Source organism: Strongylocentrotus purpuratus, unplaced genomic scaffold (assembly GCF_000002235.5).
Source record: "Strongylocentrotus purpuratus isolate Spur 01 unplaced genomic scaffold, Spur_5.0 spur5_scaffold_16, whole genome shotgun sequence".
NCBI lineage: Eukaryota > Metazoa > Echinodermata > Echinoidea > Camarodonta > Strongylocentrotidae > Strongylocentrotus > Strongylocentrotus purpuratus.
This window is the reverse complement of record NW_022145601.1, coordinates 27,780,398-27,799,588: the sequence shown is the minus strand read 5'-3', so window position 1 is coordinate 27,799,588 and position 19,191 is coordinate 27,780,398. Positions and strand designations below refer to the sequence as shown.

The 19,191-nt window shown below is 34.9% G+C and overlaps 1 protein-coding gene across 1 annotated transcript in view; it reads left to right on the top strand.

Annotated features, from left to right (window-relative positions):
- The first annotated feature begins 201 nt into the window (after positions 1 to 201).
- Positions 202 to 19,191, top strand: part of LOC587897 (ATP-dependent translocase ABCB1) — a 59,300-nt gene continuing 40,310 nt past the window's right edge. The window contains exon 1 of the mRNA XM_030987209.1: positions 202 to 467. Coding sequence (XP_030843069.1) covers positions 361 to 467 — 107 coding nt within the window. The 5' untranslated portion in view covers positions 202 to 360. The remainder of the gene's footprint in view (positions 468 to 19,191) is intronic.

Genomic DNA, 19,191 nt, shown 5'->3' with positions numbered 1-19,191 from the left:
TGTGTATGTGATGATTATGTTGGTCATCTGTGTGTGCGTAGGCGTGGTTTATGCATGGTAACCAACGAACAGTAGCTGGAAAAATAGCGGATAAGATTATGCATGCATTCATCGTATGGCTTGTGTATTGTGTGAGCGAAGCACTCGTGCGTTTTTAACTTCACCACACCAAGGCACCGTGTACGTTCAAAGTCCAATACCACAACACACTACAGAAGCATTCAGTGTTGAATGCACGCGCGGCGGCGAGACAGTGAAAAATTCGCCGGTTGGATCGGGGTAACCGCCCCTCCATGTTTTAGGATATCATTTTCATCATCAAATGTGGAATAACACGAGTTGTGGACTATATCAGCAAAAATGACGACTAACAATACCAAAAGTACCTACCAGCCTATGACTGCGAATGGCAACGGTACGGTGAAAAACGGAAAATTAGACCACACGTACACCTTGGAAATTAAAAGGTAAGACAAGAAGATCGTAGAAATACCCGAAGCAAAACGAACGCGACCGGCTTCTATTTGTTATACTTCAATCATGTGTATGGTTTTTGTATACGGACCGGGCTTCTTCGTTGTCTGTAATATATGTTGACGAGGCGAGGAAAGAACATTTTCTTTGTCTACCACTATTTCGGGAATTTCCTGGTAGAGTAAATCGGGTTGTACATGTAATGATGTCCTAGCCTAGCGACTATGAATATGATACATAGGGGATACATGAGAGTGATGAGAGTGATGAGACCGAATCAGTCCATTTCGTTCGGTGATATATGTTCCCGCTAAGACTATGTCTCGCTTTACCATAATATCCCTGGAAGGAAAGCTTTCAAAATATTAAAGATAAACATAAAATACATTTTGTTAAACTCCTCCAAGCAGAAGGGTTTTTCTGTCAAGAAACGCTACACTATTGACTACACAATATATGACCGAATATATACACGGCCACCACTGTACCGACGGGGAAGTATTATGCACTCACGATCACACATGTACATGCGACTTATCACGGAGGACAGTGTGCATAATAATATAAACCTACCTGTACACTTATACCATGGACCTATTACACCCATGTACTCTATATTCGCTTTATATTTAATCCTCGTGATAGACGGTACTTTAGCGCACGTGTGATATCGATAATAACATTAAAAAAGAAAAGAAACAAAGAGACGAAGACCTTAAACTTTTGACTGCACACTGGTTTCTGCTTGATAGTATAGTGTCGTTATGATGATGTAGTTTTTTAAATGACTCATGCATGCTTGCTTGTCATTTCATCACATGAAAATACACACATCCAATAAACCTTGTATTTGGTCACTCATTTTTGTGTGGAATGTCATAAATAATTGTATGTAATAACAATAGTTAAACATGCATTAATGATGATAATGATAACAACAGAACCAATAATACTGTTGATACCAATTATAATGATAATGATAAGATCATGACAAATAATGATCGTTAATACTTATTAGACCGTATAATTTTGTCGTTGTTTTGTTTTGGTTATTGTAACGTATATTTAATGAATATTTATATTTACTAATGTTATTACTATTATTATTATTTATTATTTATTATAATTATTGTTGATTTTTTTATTATAGATGGATGTAATCAAAATGTTGAATAATGTTCCATATCAAAACATGTTGCGTATCAATCAACATTGCTGAGAAGTTTCCATTTTTGTATGAACCCCAATCAGGCTGAGTATACGGCATCTGCAAGAATCTTCAGTATTGAAGGAGGCAGATTATCTTGAAGAAGAGAAGAAGAAGAAGAGAATATGTTTTTATTTGTCATATACTAGCCTATATACTTTACATGTATGAGAAAGTCTAAAGTTATACTCGGACTTCCAGAAAATACACAAAACTACAAAGAAATAAGTATTCTTCGTCCACAAAAAAAATGGTATCGTACACACAAAAAAATGTTTTACCAATTTTTCACCCTTAGGACTTTGTCAAGTAATAGTTGTATTTATTATCTCATGACGGTTAATGATGGTATTCATGTTATTCATTCCTGGATGACTTTGTTTACACTATAGAGTGAGTGTGACTAGACACTGATTATTTTATTTAGACCTTGATCTATATTTCATCGGACTCAAGACAGCCCCCCCCCCCCTTCCCTCCTCCGCTGTTAAAGGCATAGTAGCTGAGATACGTGTACTTGGCCTTCATGTAGGAGCACTGTCGTATATTGGTGATAACTTTTGACTCTTCTTTGAGGGGTCCTTGGTTCGATCCTTGCACGGTGCTTAACATCCTTGGACAATGTGCTTTTGGTCCACATTTGTTTCTCTTGACCAAGGTGTACATGTATATACATGTACTTGACAATGCTGCTGCGAATAATAACTCTGGTATGGCTTCCCTGTCTGTATGGGTTACTATTAAGACCAGCGTTATCATCCGGGTTGCACAATTCATTATTAATTTACATAATATAGTTATATGATTAAAAACATTTTTTTTAAATAACGTCGATCTTGTGAGAACCAAATATTAGAATTAGAAACAGATAGAGATTTTCATGAGGAAATGCATTTATAAGATAATAAAATGTCTTTCTTCCTCGCTCTATTCGCTTTCTCGCAACATTTAGAAACATGATGATTGCTGATTTCAGACTGATGTTGAAGTTTGTGGACTGATTACAAATATAATCTAGAATTTGCGAAGAGGTCGCTATGATATGAGACTAATTTTTCAATTTGAAGCACATAAATTGATAAAATCAACAAATTTCACAATTTATGACTGAGCAGACTTTCCATACGGAACTATTAAGTTCTGAAAATTGTACTTTCTTTTGCTTTCTGTTTCACCTAAACCGTCCTTTATTGTTCCATTGTCCTTTAATATTTTGCTTTTTATTTTTTGTTTGTGTTGCGTTTTATCTGACAATGATTGATAGGCTGATTTGATTTACGACTCACGTGTTCTCGTTCAAATAAAGCAAGGGTATTTCTAAACTTACATGTATAAATCGCGGAAATGAAAGTCGACGCAGAGACAGAGTTACTCTCATTTGGTTAATCATTAGCTTGGACGTGATGTTTTTATGAGTTTATTTTTGTGGTAGGTGATAATTATGTACATAAAACTAAAGCAATAAGGAATGTGTTCGCTCGCGACAGTGGGACTTTCGTTTTTCATTACAGCTGTAACAATGCCTCTGCTACCGAAGATAATGCCGGGAGGCATTATAAATTAACATTTTAGTTGATTATTCAGAGATCTCCAAAACGTGTATAATATTATGTACAGCTTTCTTACTCTTTTCATCGAATCAAGGAAGTTTTCAAACTTTTACGTAGCTGTTTTCTGGACTTTTGCTTTTATTAATAATGTCAAATTAGTTCGAGGTGGACTTTCCTTTTAAAAGTCTACTCTTTTGGGGGAATTTTATTGTATAGATTTGTATGAATGCCAAACATTTTCCTTTGCCCAAAACAGAATGATTTTATTGATGTCATGGCGCAATGACCTGTTTGTACCCATTATTCAGTTATAATCTTTGCCCACCAATAATCAATATTTAATGTACATGGTTCAAGTAATGAATGTGCCTAATACAACTATGAGTAAAGATTGCCAGTGATTGCATGAACATGATAAAGTCACTTTTATTTACATGAATTACGTTGATTGTACAGTATATGAATTCTCTGTTATTTGAATGGTAAAATATAGGATTTAGGAAACTTTTTAAACCCTCCTTTTCTAGTAGGATGGTTAATCAAATTGTATTGTGGGATTGTGGGGGAGTGTAGCTGTGATTCTTCAGTTAACTACTTCCTGTGTTGGTTACGTAGTATCTTCCTGTAGGAAAAGGTCTACAGTTCAGATACAATGGTTTCCTACTTTCCTTTTATCGGCATGACCAATATCCGTCCACTTTATTTGATTGTAACTGTGCACTTTTAAGCTTGTTCTGGAACTACGCATTGTGCCTGCATTACACGTTCTTATACAGGTACATACCCATGTATGTCCGGGGCGTCTATTCACTTTCAGTTTTAAAAAAATTGGGGGGGGGGGATGAACTCATTGATCTGTCGCTTTTACGCATACGTTTCCTTGATTTCTTATACCCCAATCACACCCACGAGGCCGACTCCAGACCGACAAGAGACCCAACCAAAAATTACAATACATTGATTACCCCTAGTACATGTAGCTAAGAATTGGTCGGTTCATTTTAACTGTGGATGTGTGAGGTGCATGTGTATAGCATTAGGCTAATAAGTAATAATATTTCACTCAAGTTGACTTCAATTTTCAATGCCTACACTAGAAGACCGTGCCAACTTTTCATTTAGTCTTGAAGTTTCTACTGTGATCTTTGTCAACATGGACAGCATTGAACCATTCAGATGCTATAGTCATGAAGGACATCATTATCATCTTTTACACAGATTCAAGTCGGCTCCGTGTCTTCATCATTATGTGACGTACTTATTAACATTAAATAGTCCTATGCAAGGTTGCGTGCAATATTATCTATTGATCTCAAGAGAATAGCCTGTTATACCAGTCGGATCCGTGTAATACGGTAAAATCACATATTTTGTATGTGTATTGTTTAGACAACACAGAAGGTAAATGTGTATGCAAAGAAAGCACTATGTGGAGATGTTATTAGTGATAAGAGATTATTAGATGTCGAAAACATTATGTACATAAGAATGTATCCCGTGAAGCATTATCCAATGAATCAATGCTTTGAACTTTCGCAAGGATATTTAGAAATATGTTTTTGGCACATTGAACATTTTGTAAGCAAACGTGTGTATAGGGCTGTAGGCTTATTATGCATTAAGTCGTCGGCATATACAACCAACGGGACGTATTTTGAGGCGTAGCTATTGGTTTGAACTTTGAAACGATTTTAGGGCCACGTGGACAGATTATATTGATGTCAACATGTTCCACTATTTAAATCAATATAAACATACCCCCGTTGGCCCGTTTAACTATAGTGGGCAAATTGCTAATATACACTCTAAAAACTGAAATGTTAAATCACCATTTAAAAGGGCCGAGGAGTGACCACTTTTTCAAAATGGTAGATTACCACTTTGAATATGCTGGATCCAACACTATAAAGGTTGAATCTAGCATGTTAAAAGTATCAATCTGACATTTTGAAAGAGTGGTCACTCCTCGGCCCTTTTAAATGGTGATTTAACATCCTCTTCTACCAAAATTAGTTACACTCTCGCATGCCATCATTCAAAGTGCGATCTGCATTATCATTTATAATTAATTTACAATAATAAATCCATATATGTATAAAGGGCATCATATCGCTTACATCCGCAATGCGTGAGGCGATCATCACGTAGACATTATCCTGGATAATATGATGGTCCTACATAATACCTTTACGTCACTCAAACCATTCAAAGGATACCCACACCTGGGTAGAGAGAGAGAGAGAGAGAGAGAGAGAGAGAGAGAGAAGTGTGGAGTCGATATCCTTTCTAAGAATATTAGTACGCCACCACCCAGCGGGCAAACATGATTCAAACCCCTTATTGGATGTAAAGTGACTAAACCATTATACCAAACACTACCAAGTACAAAGCCAGAAAATAATAGTGAGAAATGATTAAAATATAAATAATGATTGTAATTTCATATTTTTAAATTCATTTTGTAAACAGCATAACTTATTATACTAATATCTTGCTCATTTTTTCCTGTATATCCCGACAAAGAAATTACTCCTAAGTCCCAAGACTCCAAACCTCAATATGTTATTTAATATCAATTTTGTTACCAATGACAAAATTAAAATGGATTAGCCTATAGCCCTATATAATTATACATGTATCATAAAATGATATCAAAACCCATCGCAAAGAATGGTGAAGGCGTTTAGAAAGAAACAACTTGTGACATCCAAGCTGTCTGTCTTCTTACCAACAAAGTGCCCATTCACCCGCGCGGAGAGGGGAAAGTGCCACAGAACATTATACACTGTAAAAAAGAATTTGTTCATTGGTAATTTTTACGTATTTTTTCCATGTAGAATTTACTTGAAAACATTAGTTTTGCCACTTACGCACTAAATTTAAGTCTTGCTAACTCAAACTTTCAATTTAGTAGAACATACGTGGAATATTTAAGTAAAATCAAATACATAAGAACTTTAAGTAATTTCAGCTTGTATTAATTTAGTAAGTTTAACTCAAAATCAGAAATTATACGTATTACTCAAACAATTTATGTTGATTATTCTTATCTTTTTAAAGTAAGGACCGATGCAGTGCGTTATAGAAATATTTACATAATTTATGAAAATTCATTAAGACCAAATAAAACTCTTTTTTAAAATAAAACAATTCTTTTTTGTGGTTGAATGAAAATTTAAGGACTTTAGAACATTTATTAATTCATTTAACATGGCTAAGCAAAGACAAGACAATTTTTAATTGTTACCCAGTTCAAAACAAATCAAAACTTGATATTTCAGGAAATTGTCAACCAATTTTCCTTTTAAGATGCTACGATCAAGTATATATAAAATTTGGAGCCTTTCAATATGTGTCGAATTGAAGCGTATGTAATAGTTTGTGATGGTGGTAGATATATATATATGTATATACGGTTATATCTTAAATAGAAGTAGTGTTAGTGATTAGTGATTAATCTTAAATAGAAGTAATGAATGATTAGTGGATGTTACTTGTTAGATTAGATGGGTACCAAATCGTGCAATATGTAATCCTATCATAGCTTTTTTTTAATTATCTAAAATGATTACAATACTTAAATTATTTACGTTAATGTAACTCGATTTAACTGAGTAAAAATTTATTCAGCAAAATAAGTAAATTCTACTTAAGATGCCGTAGGTAATATTTACTTAATAAAAATAAGGCATTTCTTTTCCTCAATTTTATTGAGTTATTTCGACTATTATTTTTTTACAGTGTACACGCCTAATAGATTTTGTAATGAATGGACTCGACATGTCAAGTTCAGTTCAGATCAAAACAAATTGACCATCGATAATGTTTTCTGACCGATGCATTTTGGCTATTATAAAGACATAATTTAAAATAGCAAATTTGATATTTTGATATGCAGCTTGAAGTTTATATTACAACCTTGTGATGTTATTGATTATTTTCGACCTTCAAGGAACAATGAGATTTTGATTAGGTTAGTTAAAAAGTCACTAATTCCACTAAATTGATTAATATACCTGAGATCACATTTGCAATCATAATTATTCATAATGTGCAAAACATCATCACACTAGACTAATGTATTTCAGCTAGGTAGAAAATTAGTTTGGCTAGAATGTAATTAATCAATGTAGACACTCCAGTATACACTGGCGTGATCACAGTCATGAATATAACATTTTATAATTAGGTGATCTGCAGAAGATACATGCATGTATACAGCAGATCTGCAGATCACCTTTTGATCATTATAATCAGAATCTTTATTCCGTGTAAGGTGATCTGCAGCAGATCTGCATCACCATTCACCCAATTTGATGCTAGTTCATTAAGATCATTTCACACTGATTGCATGTCATTACACCGCAAAGCATGCATGTTCACACCGACTCCAAGCCGAAAGATTCGTGGCCTTTCCGTCATTGTCGTTTGGTCTGTCGTCGGTATGGTATCGGTCTCGTTGATGTGACCGAGGAGATAACTCCTTGGTGTGATTGGGGCATTAGTGTTTCTTTATGGCCCCTCATAATTTTGATTGCTTATCCATATTCCATGCACACTGGGTTGTCCGTGTGTTTGAGCTGATAAATATTTCTTGCATTAAGATATGGATAGGCCTATACCTAAACTGATATGACAGCTTCTTGTTACCGAAAATGTTCGTCGGGCAAACTGATTTAAAAAATAAATAATTTAAAGGACCTAGTGACCTACTTCTTTCTTTGTCACGAATATTTGACTGAGACCCCTGGGCCAAAATCATAGAGATTTTTGATATAACTTAAAGAGTAACATGAAGGAATTTAGAATTATCATCATTCATCAGTCATCACCCAATCCCTATTGTTACTCTTAGAACTGACTTTACGACATGCTCATATTTTATAAGTAAAGCAGTATTTTAAAGTACAAAACTACAAATTAATCAGTAGTTTTAGTAACTAGTGGCTCTATACAATTTGATGATTATTTGTTGATTTATTGATTAGCTTCTTGAATTGTTTAACATTGTTGTTAATGGCAGGGTGGGAGTTTTCAGATTTAGCACAACGCAAACAGTTTCATTATTGAATAGCAATTCTTGTACACATTATATTATGACAAAATGATTTGGCCAGAAGAGGAAATGAAACAGTTACGACATTTCTATAGCAATATATTAACCCTCCTCATTCACATGTACATAGTTCTTTTGACATCCATCCTTGTAGAAATAAAACTGTGATATAGGTTTATCTGTAGCTCCATTTTTATGTAAAACAAGGACAAAACAAAACATAGCTTTGTACTGAACAATATGAAGTCCTAAGTCAATTTCTTTGTTGGAGTGTTAATACAAACATTGCCGCTGCGCTTCTCGAGAAATATATTGGTTATGAAATGCTAATTTAAAAAAAATTTGTTGTTTATTCTATATGGCATTACAACGTGCCATTACCATGGTTGTCACGATGTTGAGATAAGTATCGCAATCATGTACATGTAGGTTCAAAGTAATACGGGCCAGACAAATACATTACTTGCTTTACCATTGTTCTCGTTTTCTCACCCCTTCTCTCTCTCCCTCTCTCGAACTTTGATACTAGTTCAAAATAATAATTGCCGTATCAGTATCGCAATCTTTCACTTTCGTTGGCATGATTGTTTCTTGTATCTATGGACTTGCGTTCAAGTACCCTACAATATGAATTAATCCACTGTAGCCTTACAGTGTGTATTTAAAAACAAAATAATACACATCGTTCTATCACGAGGCTATTAGGAACTTAGGCCATGCTAGATTAACCCACTCACTCCTGTTTTCACTATCGGCTAATATTATCTTCTACCTGAAAACGGGTAGGCTACATGGAACCTAATTAGCAAATTAGTACTTGTAAACAAGTCATGTTGAACATGACTTTGTGTTTCCCATCGTATACTCGTGAAAAAACATGTATTCTGCGAATTGACTCTACAGTGTGAAACATAGCTTAAAAGAAAAACGGAAAAGTGTACGGTAGTCCTTAGAAATACTGATAATATTTTACCATTGCGTTAATATTGAACCCCATACTTCCCCCAAAGCTACACAAATACCGTCCCCTTTAATCTTGACTTATTTCACCTCCATACGTCATTCATCACTTTAATGGACTTTCTATATTTCATTCACATTGCATGGGTTATGGTTATAGCTCCTTACTATAAAAGAATTCATTTTTGTTACGGATAAACTTGTCCATTAAGAATGTGTAATGTAAGGTTATAGATGTGCTTTGTTTAGAAGTGATTATACAGTTTTATGTTCAATTTTTATATTCGAGACTTTTTGAATGTCAGTTTGTTTAGCTTTCCCTTGTTGTCCTCGTATAGCATCGTTTGAAGTATTGATTCAATATTCCGTACGCCATTACAACTATTCCATCCATCAACAAAGTTATCCTTTTTGACGTTTGGCGTGCATACATGTATACTAAATTTGATACTGAATGGAAAAGATACGTGTAAATTCATTTGATACTGAATGGAAAAGATACGTGTAAATTCATTTATATCCGTGCAATTCGACCCACCATATTGAATGGTACCTGAAGACAATCATAATATAGCGACTGAAACGCAACAACGAGGATGTGTTGTTAGTCGTAAATATTTACTCCTGAATGATAAACGCCTATAAACCTAAACAACAACAACATTGACCTCAATACGACAATCACGTAATCATTGTGGGCAAGCCACCATGCTGCTCAGAGAGTCCTATAATGTACAGTAATAGTATAGTACAACAATGGAAAACTATCCTAAATGGGAATGTTATTGTTACTGGAATTCATTTATAATTATAATGTTATAATTAACAATTATTTTTTAGTTTTGTCTCTTTAAAAATACTATGTATTTCGAAAATTTCTTCCACATTTAGCTATGAACCAAGTCGAAGCTATCCAGTTTCGTTTCATGGAAAAATAAGTTTACGTGCGCTGCGCAATGTATTTTGGTTTGATAATTTGTGATTCTTGCAGGTTTTGTAATATATATTCTTCCTTGCGAGTGATTATTCATTTTAAGCCCAATGAATATCCGGGAAGAGTTCTTCAAAGCATTCATATTTTTTAACGACTTGCGATCATGCAAAGTATAGTTGGCATATTAGTCATTACTGTCACTATAGCAACAAGCCAAAGTTTTTCTTCTACTTCGAGTCAGCAATAATACGTCACGAAAAGGTTTAGAATCATATGGAGTACAAACTATTGTTGAAGAAACATCTTTTATTTATTTATTTATGCATGCATGCATGTTCACAATTTCACAATTCATTGGAGTTAACATCACATAAAAAATAATATAATATAACAAATCATTTGCAATTTTACAATCCATTTAAATTGACTTCACATAAAAAAGAATATAACAATGTTTTATCAAAGACAGGTCAACTACAGTTTAAAGAATGAACATCCACAAGTGATGAAACATGCATAGAGCTTGAATCGCTACAACACCTTTCAAATATTTAATATATGACAAATAAAATTCCTAAAGGGTTGTTAACTATTTACACCATTTACCAAAACAAAAAAAAGTATATTGTACATGTATATAGTTTTATAGATCATAAGAGAATTACATTTTTGTTCGGAATAAGGGATTAATATGGTGCTTTATAGAAATATTATTACCTTGGTCATTGGATTAGTACATGAATATTGTATACCCACCACACACAATAACATAATAAAGAACATAATGTTTCATTCATTCAATTACTTTCTCCGTCTGTTCTCTGTATATAGTCGACTCATGATTAGGAAACAGAACATCCGCCTTTATTAGTCGTGAAAAGTGAAGGGTAGAAAATGTCTGTTAACAGTAGATGTTAGCAAACACAATGATGAGGGATGTATTACCATATTAGGGACTTTTAGATTTGCGTGGACTGATACGTGTGACGTCCATTAAAGGCAGTGCAATAAAAGGACGTCGGTCGTAGCAATCCACGTTGTCGTTGTGCAAATCTAAAAGTCCCTATTAACTGGTGATCTGACGCGTGCTCTGTCGACGTGCTCTGAGCTATATTCTGTCAAATACAAAACATTAAGGGGTTACAGTCCATCTTTGATTTTCATGTTAGGTTTTTTATACTTAGGTTGAGCTAGGTTATTGGAACCTTCAACCTAATGTAGTGAGAGTTTTTCCACGGTCGCCGGAGCTTGTATCGCTCGTTCACTGTGTTTATAGTTATATCAAGAACTCAGTAAGCTATATAGGTTTCAAACAAGGTAAACACCAAGCGAAATCGGTGTTGTGAATTAATGCGTCCACGAAAGTAATTGTTGATTGATTGATGTTAGTGCAGAAACTCTAACTTCTCATTTATACTGTCACACACACACACACACACACACACAAACATTATCGGCACCACCTTCTATTTCATAATCATACGGAATAATGACTGTAGGATACGATATTTATACGTTATTATTATGGAATGGTTTACTCGTTAATGCCAAATTTTATTTTTGAAAAAACTCCACCAAGGATACACTGAATAATTATGATGAATGAGAGTGACCGTAATGCAATCTATATCTCTGTGAAGAGTGTACATACAACAAATGAGGAAGTGCAAGTAGTAAAAAAGGGTCACATATTATGGCGGGCTGTAAGCTGTGAGCATGGACCTACTATATTTTTTAAATGACAACCTCTGCCTCTCAGCACGTGTAAGATTTATAGACGATTAATGCATGAGAATTTATGTACATGTACCTGATAAGTTATGAACACCTTACTAGCCTACTCTATGTGATGTCTAAATGCTCTTAGCAGACTTAGCTTTATATCATAACAGAAATACTTGGCACCCATTTATTTCAATACTGCTGACGCACATTGTTGTCACTCTAACATTCGCTTATGCAGGGAGACCACCCTGCTTACATTATACACAATGATAAATATGTCTCTTTCGTGATGTATATTCCGTTCGCACCTATATACTCTAGTAAAAAGTTAGGTCCTTACTTTTTGTAATGATCACATAACAAAACAAAACAAAACTTCTTTGAAAGCAGGGTACATGTAGTCCTGTCATGTACCTTCTATTCATAGACCCGTTCTCCTACCACCGATATGATACTTTGGGCATAATAGTATTCTCTGCTTAATTATACTGTATACCTCTAGATACTGGATTATGTTCTTTTAGGAACAAAAGAGAAATTTGGCATATACAAAACGTTTCCGGATTACTGAGAAAAAAACGTAATCCATAAATCAGATATGAACTAAAATGTCTTTAGTTCATCAAGTTGATTGTCAGTGTAATCGTAATGTGTAGGCTACCTGCTTTTTTGTGCATCAGCAATTTTTCACATTGTGATAATTATTGTATGTCACAAAGCTCACGATACACTTATTCTCCTACCCCCTCTCTCTCTTTCTCTCCTTCTCTCTCCCGCTCCCTTCAGTTCACTCTCTTTTTCGTCAGTCTGTATGGCTGTGGTACGTAGCTCATTCGCGGTCGTTTTCTCATCATGCAAATTAAGCTCTGTGTGTGCAAGATGGAGTGTTTCCAGACAATACTAACAAAGCATGTATTATACGGACAAATCAATAATGTACAATCGGCAAACCCAACGTTATTCAGCCCCTTTACAGTGATCAATTATTTACTTATTACATCATACAGCAAAGACTTATTGATTTCTGTAGGGTTGGTGTTTTACCGGTACTGCCATGATTTGTCATGTCAGTGCATTTTGAGAGAGTTTAATTCTACTTGATTCATCCCCCTTCTTTAATACCCTCCTCCCGGCTACACCCAACCACACCCCACTCCACCCCACTCCTTTGAATGGTGGTGGTGGTTATTGTACCTGACTGCTAAGAAAGCATAAAAATGCTTGTAAGCATAACTCCATGTTGTAAGTAAGCAACCAGACGGCCGACGGCTTTAGGTCCTCTCCGAGGGACCTGGTAATGAAGAGTATAACTGCCTTACCAAAGGGCACTGGCGCATCGCCTTGGTTTCGAACCCGGGTCCCCGGATTACGAGACCACTGCTCTATCAAAGCCTTGTTGAATACATGGTTGACTATAATTTCATCAGTTGAATTGCAAAAACAAACTATAATACTGTTTGCGTTTTTAATGCTATAAAGCGCTTTATAAGAAACGGATATTTGTTACTGTTATTTTCATAACATTCTGCAAAACAGGATCAAGTCAGTATTTTGTTCTTGAGTGCTAAGTGCTACCAAGTGCAACTTTATCATATACTCTGTTGTTCTTTATACTGTCCAAGTGTTTCCCGATGTATCCAGTATAACTGCCTTGTGTTACTGGGGCATCTTGAAACCAAGTGCATCAGCGTTTCAGGTACATCCTGCACACCTTGTCATCAAAATCTGATAGTAGGGACCTTTAGATTGATGTTTGTCTATGGCAAGCCGTTTTAAAATTTATTTATATATATCTTGATACCAATAATTCAATTCTTAATATCAAGAATTACCATTGCTTTACAACAGAAAATCATTTCTTGATATCAAGAAATAGGAATAAGTGTTAAAACGGCTTGCCATGGACACTCATGATCAGTGGACGCTAACGCCGTTCTCGTCCACTTAATCTAAAAGTCCCTAAAAAGGATTGATACATGCCCGAGTTTTCTGTTTCATCTTTGAGACCAACAAACTTCAACCATGTATGGGTATCCTTTTTGTTCACAGAATGCCGATGTGAATGTTCCTCATGGTGGCCATCATGTAGGCATTTCGCCTTAAGTTTTTCTTGTTGTTCTTTTTCTATAGAACGTTTCAATTTGACTTTCTCCTTTTGGCGAAACGGTATTAATGTCAGCTCAAGTTTCTTTTCCAGAACCCTTAAGGCTTCTTGACTGGATGAGCAGATATGGTCATGGTCATATTATCATTATTAGAAATATTATCATTGCTGTTGTTATGGGTGCTGCTGTACAGTGCTGTTAAACAATCTTAAAGTATCGAAAAGCTGTTCTGAATATCATTTTTCTTGAAAAATTCGAGTAGGTAAAGTCAGTCAGGATAGTATTCTTGACTGTTGAGTATTGTGTGGGTTATAACTCATCAAAATTATATCAGATTTATTATTAATCTTGCCATAAATCATGAACAATAGAACACAATTTATTGATGCATGAACGAGAAATGAGATGACACAACATACGGTATATTAGGTTGGGATTCATTGAACGTAAACAATTTTTAATCATTTCACGTGCAATCCTTTTTGCTATGGTTTTCTTCTAAGAAATCAAAAAGAGAAAGCTATGCGTTTCACAGAATTTCACCTGCACGAGAACTTGCCCATATACATGTACATGTACATAGGGCTAAAGGTAGGGTGTCGGAGAACATGCTACAGAGCATCTATATCAAAGTTTTATATGCAGAAGGTCATTGAGTACTGCTGAAAGTAGCCGCCTCATTTTGATTAGATTGAGTGGATACACAGTGTTGTGATTGCATTATCCTCATTATTTGATTACCACCAGTATGTCATAGCATGGAGATTCTCCATGGTTATAGTGAATGGTGCAGTGAAGATGCTGAAGAGATTATTGGTTAAGATAATAAAATGGGCATAACGAGGACAGCAAAATACAGAGATATTAAGAAATCGAATTTAGGAAAGGAAAGGGGAGATGAGCTTATCGGAGAGCATGCGCTGCGAAAGGGAAACAAGGATAATGATTATGATATGATATAGATAAAAGATGGGGGAGACAGGCAGGACTGTCGCTGTATAGGGGTGTCACACCTTTCCTTGTAATAAATGATATTCCGCAAACATTAACTGTACAAATCCGAGCAACTTGCAAAGCGTTAAGAGAAGGGGGAAAAAAAAAGGGGGGGGGGGTATACTGAATTGAAAATCGAGTATCACTTAGTGCGGATGGGAGAGGGAGAGTGTCAGGCAAAACCATTATTAAAAAAGTCTGCGAGCAAATGGTTGCATATATTATTTGAAGTGCTCGGTCGCTTATGAAGTTATGACTAATGGCTAATCTACTGTTTGGCTCTAAAAGTAAAATGAAAAAAGTAGTAGTATAGTATAGTACTAGTTAGTAGTAGTAGAAGTTGAAGTAGTAGTAATTATTTTGCTCAAACACTGACCTGTTGCGCTTATTTTCTGCTTCTATCAAAACCAACTAGATATAAAGGTGCATGAATTCCCATTTTACTGATAGACTTTTATTTCGTACATAAATCGTAACTCCCATATTTCTGGAGCAAGACCATATTCACTTCAATTTTCCATGTCAATAATTGCTGACAATTTGCCAATTTTCTAATCCTCCATCCTTATCAAAACAATTTTCCTGTTTTGTCACACGCTTCTTCGCAGAATTTTAAACAATGATAACAGTCATGACCTGCTGGCTCTCTTGTGTATCATTTGGCATGTTAACATGTACTTTGCTTTGGCAAATATCACCCATTATTATCTATAATAAGTTTTTCAAGTGGTACAATACATCAGTGTGTTCAATATCTATAGCGCAGTGCCCGGATGACTGACCAATATTGTTTTCGTATCAATTGCTCAGTCACCCGGGCACTTCAACTATTTCATGTACAAGCATTTATTTTTTTTGTTTACTTCAACAGATAAAGCGTTTATGAAAGGAAAAAAAGGAATGTGAAATGACTAAGTGTTTAATCATTATTATTATTTCTATTATTTTTTTAATGAAGAAGGAAATGTATGAAAGAGTTGTTTTGTTTAGCAATTGATGATAAATAGGAATGATACTTTTGAATTGTATTTTGATTATTCTGAATGTGATGTCAAGTCAGTATGATTTAAATTGCATGCTTTTGATTATAATACTGGCTCTGGTATTGAGAAAATAAACACCTTATAAATATTTTGAAAAGCCATATATTTTTTTTTTTTAATTTTTACCAAATTTTGAAATTTCGCTATTCAGCGTGATATAGATAATAATTATGATAATATTATATGGCTTTGTGTTCGTGTGATATATTGCTCTCGCTATGACAATATTGGACTTGTCTTTGACTCGTCCAATATTGTCATACGTGTAGCTCGAGCATTATATTCTTGTATCACACTCAAAGCCATCTAATATTATATAAATGATCTTATTTTCGATATCGAGGTTCTTTAAATGGCGTACATTAGTCCATTTGATCAAGCCTCTCCCCCGGTCCTCAAACTATTGTATTAAAAAAATGTTGCTCTATATATCTTATTAACGGTCGCCTTAATAGCAGCAGGGACTTTTCTAGATTTTTTTTTTTTATTGGAGGGGGTGGGTGGGTAAAACCAATTGGGCAAAGGGATTTAGCCACACCGATTTAAAAGAAACACAAAATGCTAAAACATGTACGGACTTACCCATATAAATGTTTTTTTCCCTCCCCCTTCCAATGACATTTCTTTATACATTCTAGTAAATTTGTAATTCACAGAGAAGAATGATGTTCTCTGGTTTCTGCGTACTAATCACATATATAATGGTACCACAAGGGAACTTGTAAACGTCGTGTAAAGTGGGAACCGAACGTGTCGTTGCTATGGTTGCACACAGATACTCACGCTTGAGTTGTGCACACAATTATTCTGCAAAGAATAGCGGATGTACTTGCTTGTTATCACAACGAAATGTAATAAGATTTTTGTTTTTGGCCCTGATGATATATGATGTTTGTTTTTGGATATTTACAAACAATCCGTTTAATGATATTGATATTGATTATGATAATAATCATGTCCTTCTCGTGCTGTTCTAGTGGACAATTAACCATACTTACAGTTTTTGGCTTATATATGGAATTATATTATTTTCATGTTAAAAATCTAGCCTCTCTTTTCCATTATGACCCGATACAAGTTTATATCAGTTTGATTAAGCTTTTGCTTTGTGAGGATGTTAGTTTTTTTTTCTTCCAATATCAACAGATAATTCGTTTACAATATGGCGTGCTAGTATTTATGATTTATGATAACTTCAGAAGCTACTCTAGCACTCGGCACACAAGGCTTGCTACTTGTGTTTCCCCAAAACATTGAAGAAATTGTCAATTTAATAATGTTAAGTTTGTTCGATAACCCAAGTTACACGGTAGTCGTACTTGTTTCACGATTCTTATCTTGTACCTGACATTGTTTACATACAGTGTACATGTATACATTCGTTGATTTACGGTACGTTTTTCGCCTCCGTGGCCTTCCGCCATGGTTGTCTTGGTGATAGTACTTGATGTCGTATATTAGAAGAAAAAAACAGTCGATTGTATATGAGAAATAACTTAATCATAGAAAATCCATTCAAATTGTGGTCAAATTATACTCACGTCAGTGAAGCCAAAGCGAATTCATTTGAATAGGGTTTGGAGGCAGCACTCTTTGTTAATCAGATATTAAATTGTTGTTAACTACCTTTAAAAAAAGCTATACTTCGGATAGTGTTTAAAAGGTAGGGTCTATATTTCGGATGTAATTCACTCATGCATAACCCTTTTTAAACAACAACAAAATTAATGTTATGAAAACAAAAGAACTACTTGAATTGTGTCGCTTTCATGTGCACGTGACATGTAATGTTTTGATGATAAAGTAGGCCTAAGTGATCATCTTGCTTGTATGGATTAAGAATCATGTCGCTTGAATGGCACGGGGAAACATAAGACCTGCTTTTATGAAAACGTAAAAGTTGTCATTTCTAATTTGCTAGTTCTTCCCATAAAACACACTTTCCTGCTATTACCTACTGTTGTTTCCTATACTGTAGATGACTGTCTCTATTTAACAACTCGATAATGACAAGGATTCACCCACTCACCCTCCGTTGGAAGGTAGCGTTCAAAACAGTGACTCGCTATAAAGAGAGATTCAATCCTAAAGAAAATTGTAATCACTATATAAAAGATAAAATAAAAAATAAAATAACCTTTAATTACTTTGTTTTCTTTGATTGACAACTTGGTCATTGTAATTTGGATGTAGACGCGACTGGCCTACATTAATTAAACATATTATTAAGTATTCATTGTGAAATATGTCGGTTAATTTTTTTTTTTTAGAATAGATGTTGAGGCTTAAAATAATATGGGCTTTATTTGTTTGACTCACATTTTACATTGTGGAGAAACTACTGCCAATTGATATTATGAGCATCATGCCACGCCCACTTATGAAGCGGTATCCCCCCCCCCCCCCCCCCCCCCCCGTCTAGGTATGGAACAGTTTGCAGGGGAAACCCTGAAGCTACCGACCATTACCGAATTATTATTTTTGCTTTGGTTCTTTTTAATACAATGATTGATTGTAGGCCTAATTAGGTAATATACATATTATGATAAAAGACGGCCTGTTTCAGCACAATGAATGCTAATCACCGGGAAGTGCTAATTGTGTGCGCATGCAGTTCCTATATACTGTTGAAGATGTTATGTAAGTAAAATGCTATGCTTCTGTCTGTTGTATCTTTCCTGCCTGTTTCGCATGCATAGCATTCTAAAGGGCATCACCTTTTTAGAACGTGTCAATCTTATATCACATCTATTCGATCATTATGCTCATTTAGTCTCACTTCCAGGCTGAATTAGGTATGATATGCCGATGAGTTCCAAGGTGCAATATTCTGATAACTTTGGTTATGAAGTGAATTCAAGTGATGATGGTATAATATCACACATCAATTAGTTTAGCCCCTTTATATTGAGGTTAAAAGAATACATCTCTCTCAATATTTATTGTAAGCCAGCCCGGTATATATCAGACAATACATATGGATCTGAACTTTGAAATCAAATTTGATTTATTACAAGATATATTTACTCTGCACAAAACACTGCAGAGTCGGCAACATTTTCAAGAGCCGCCAAGCTTCGCTTTTATAACTATTCAATGCAGTTTAATAATGTAGCCCATCGAACTGTACAAAAGGATTTGTAA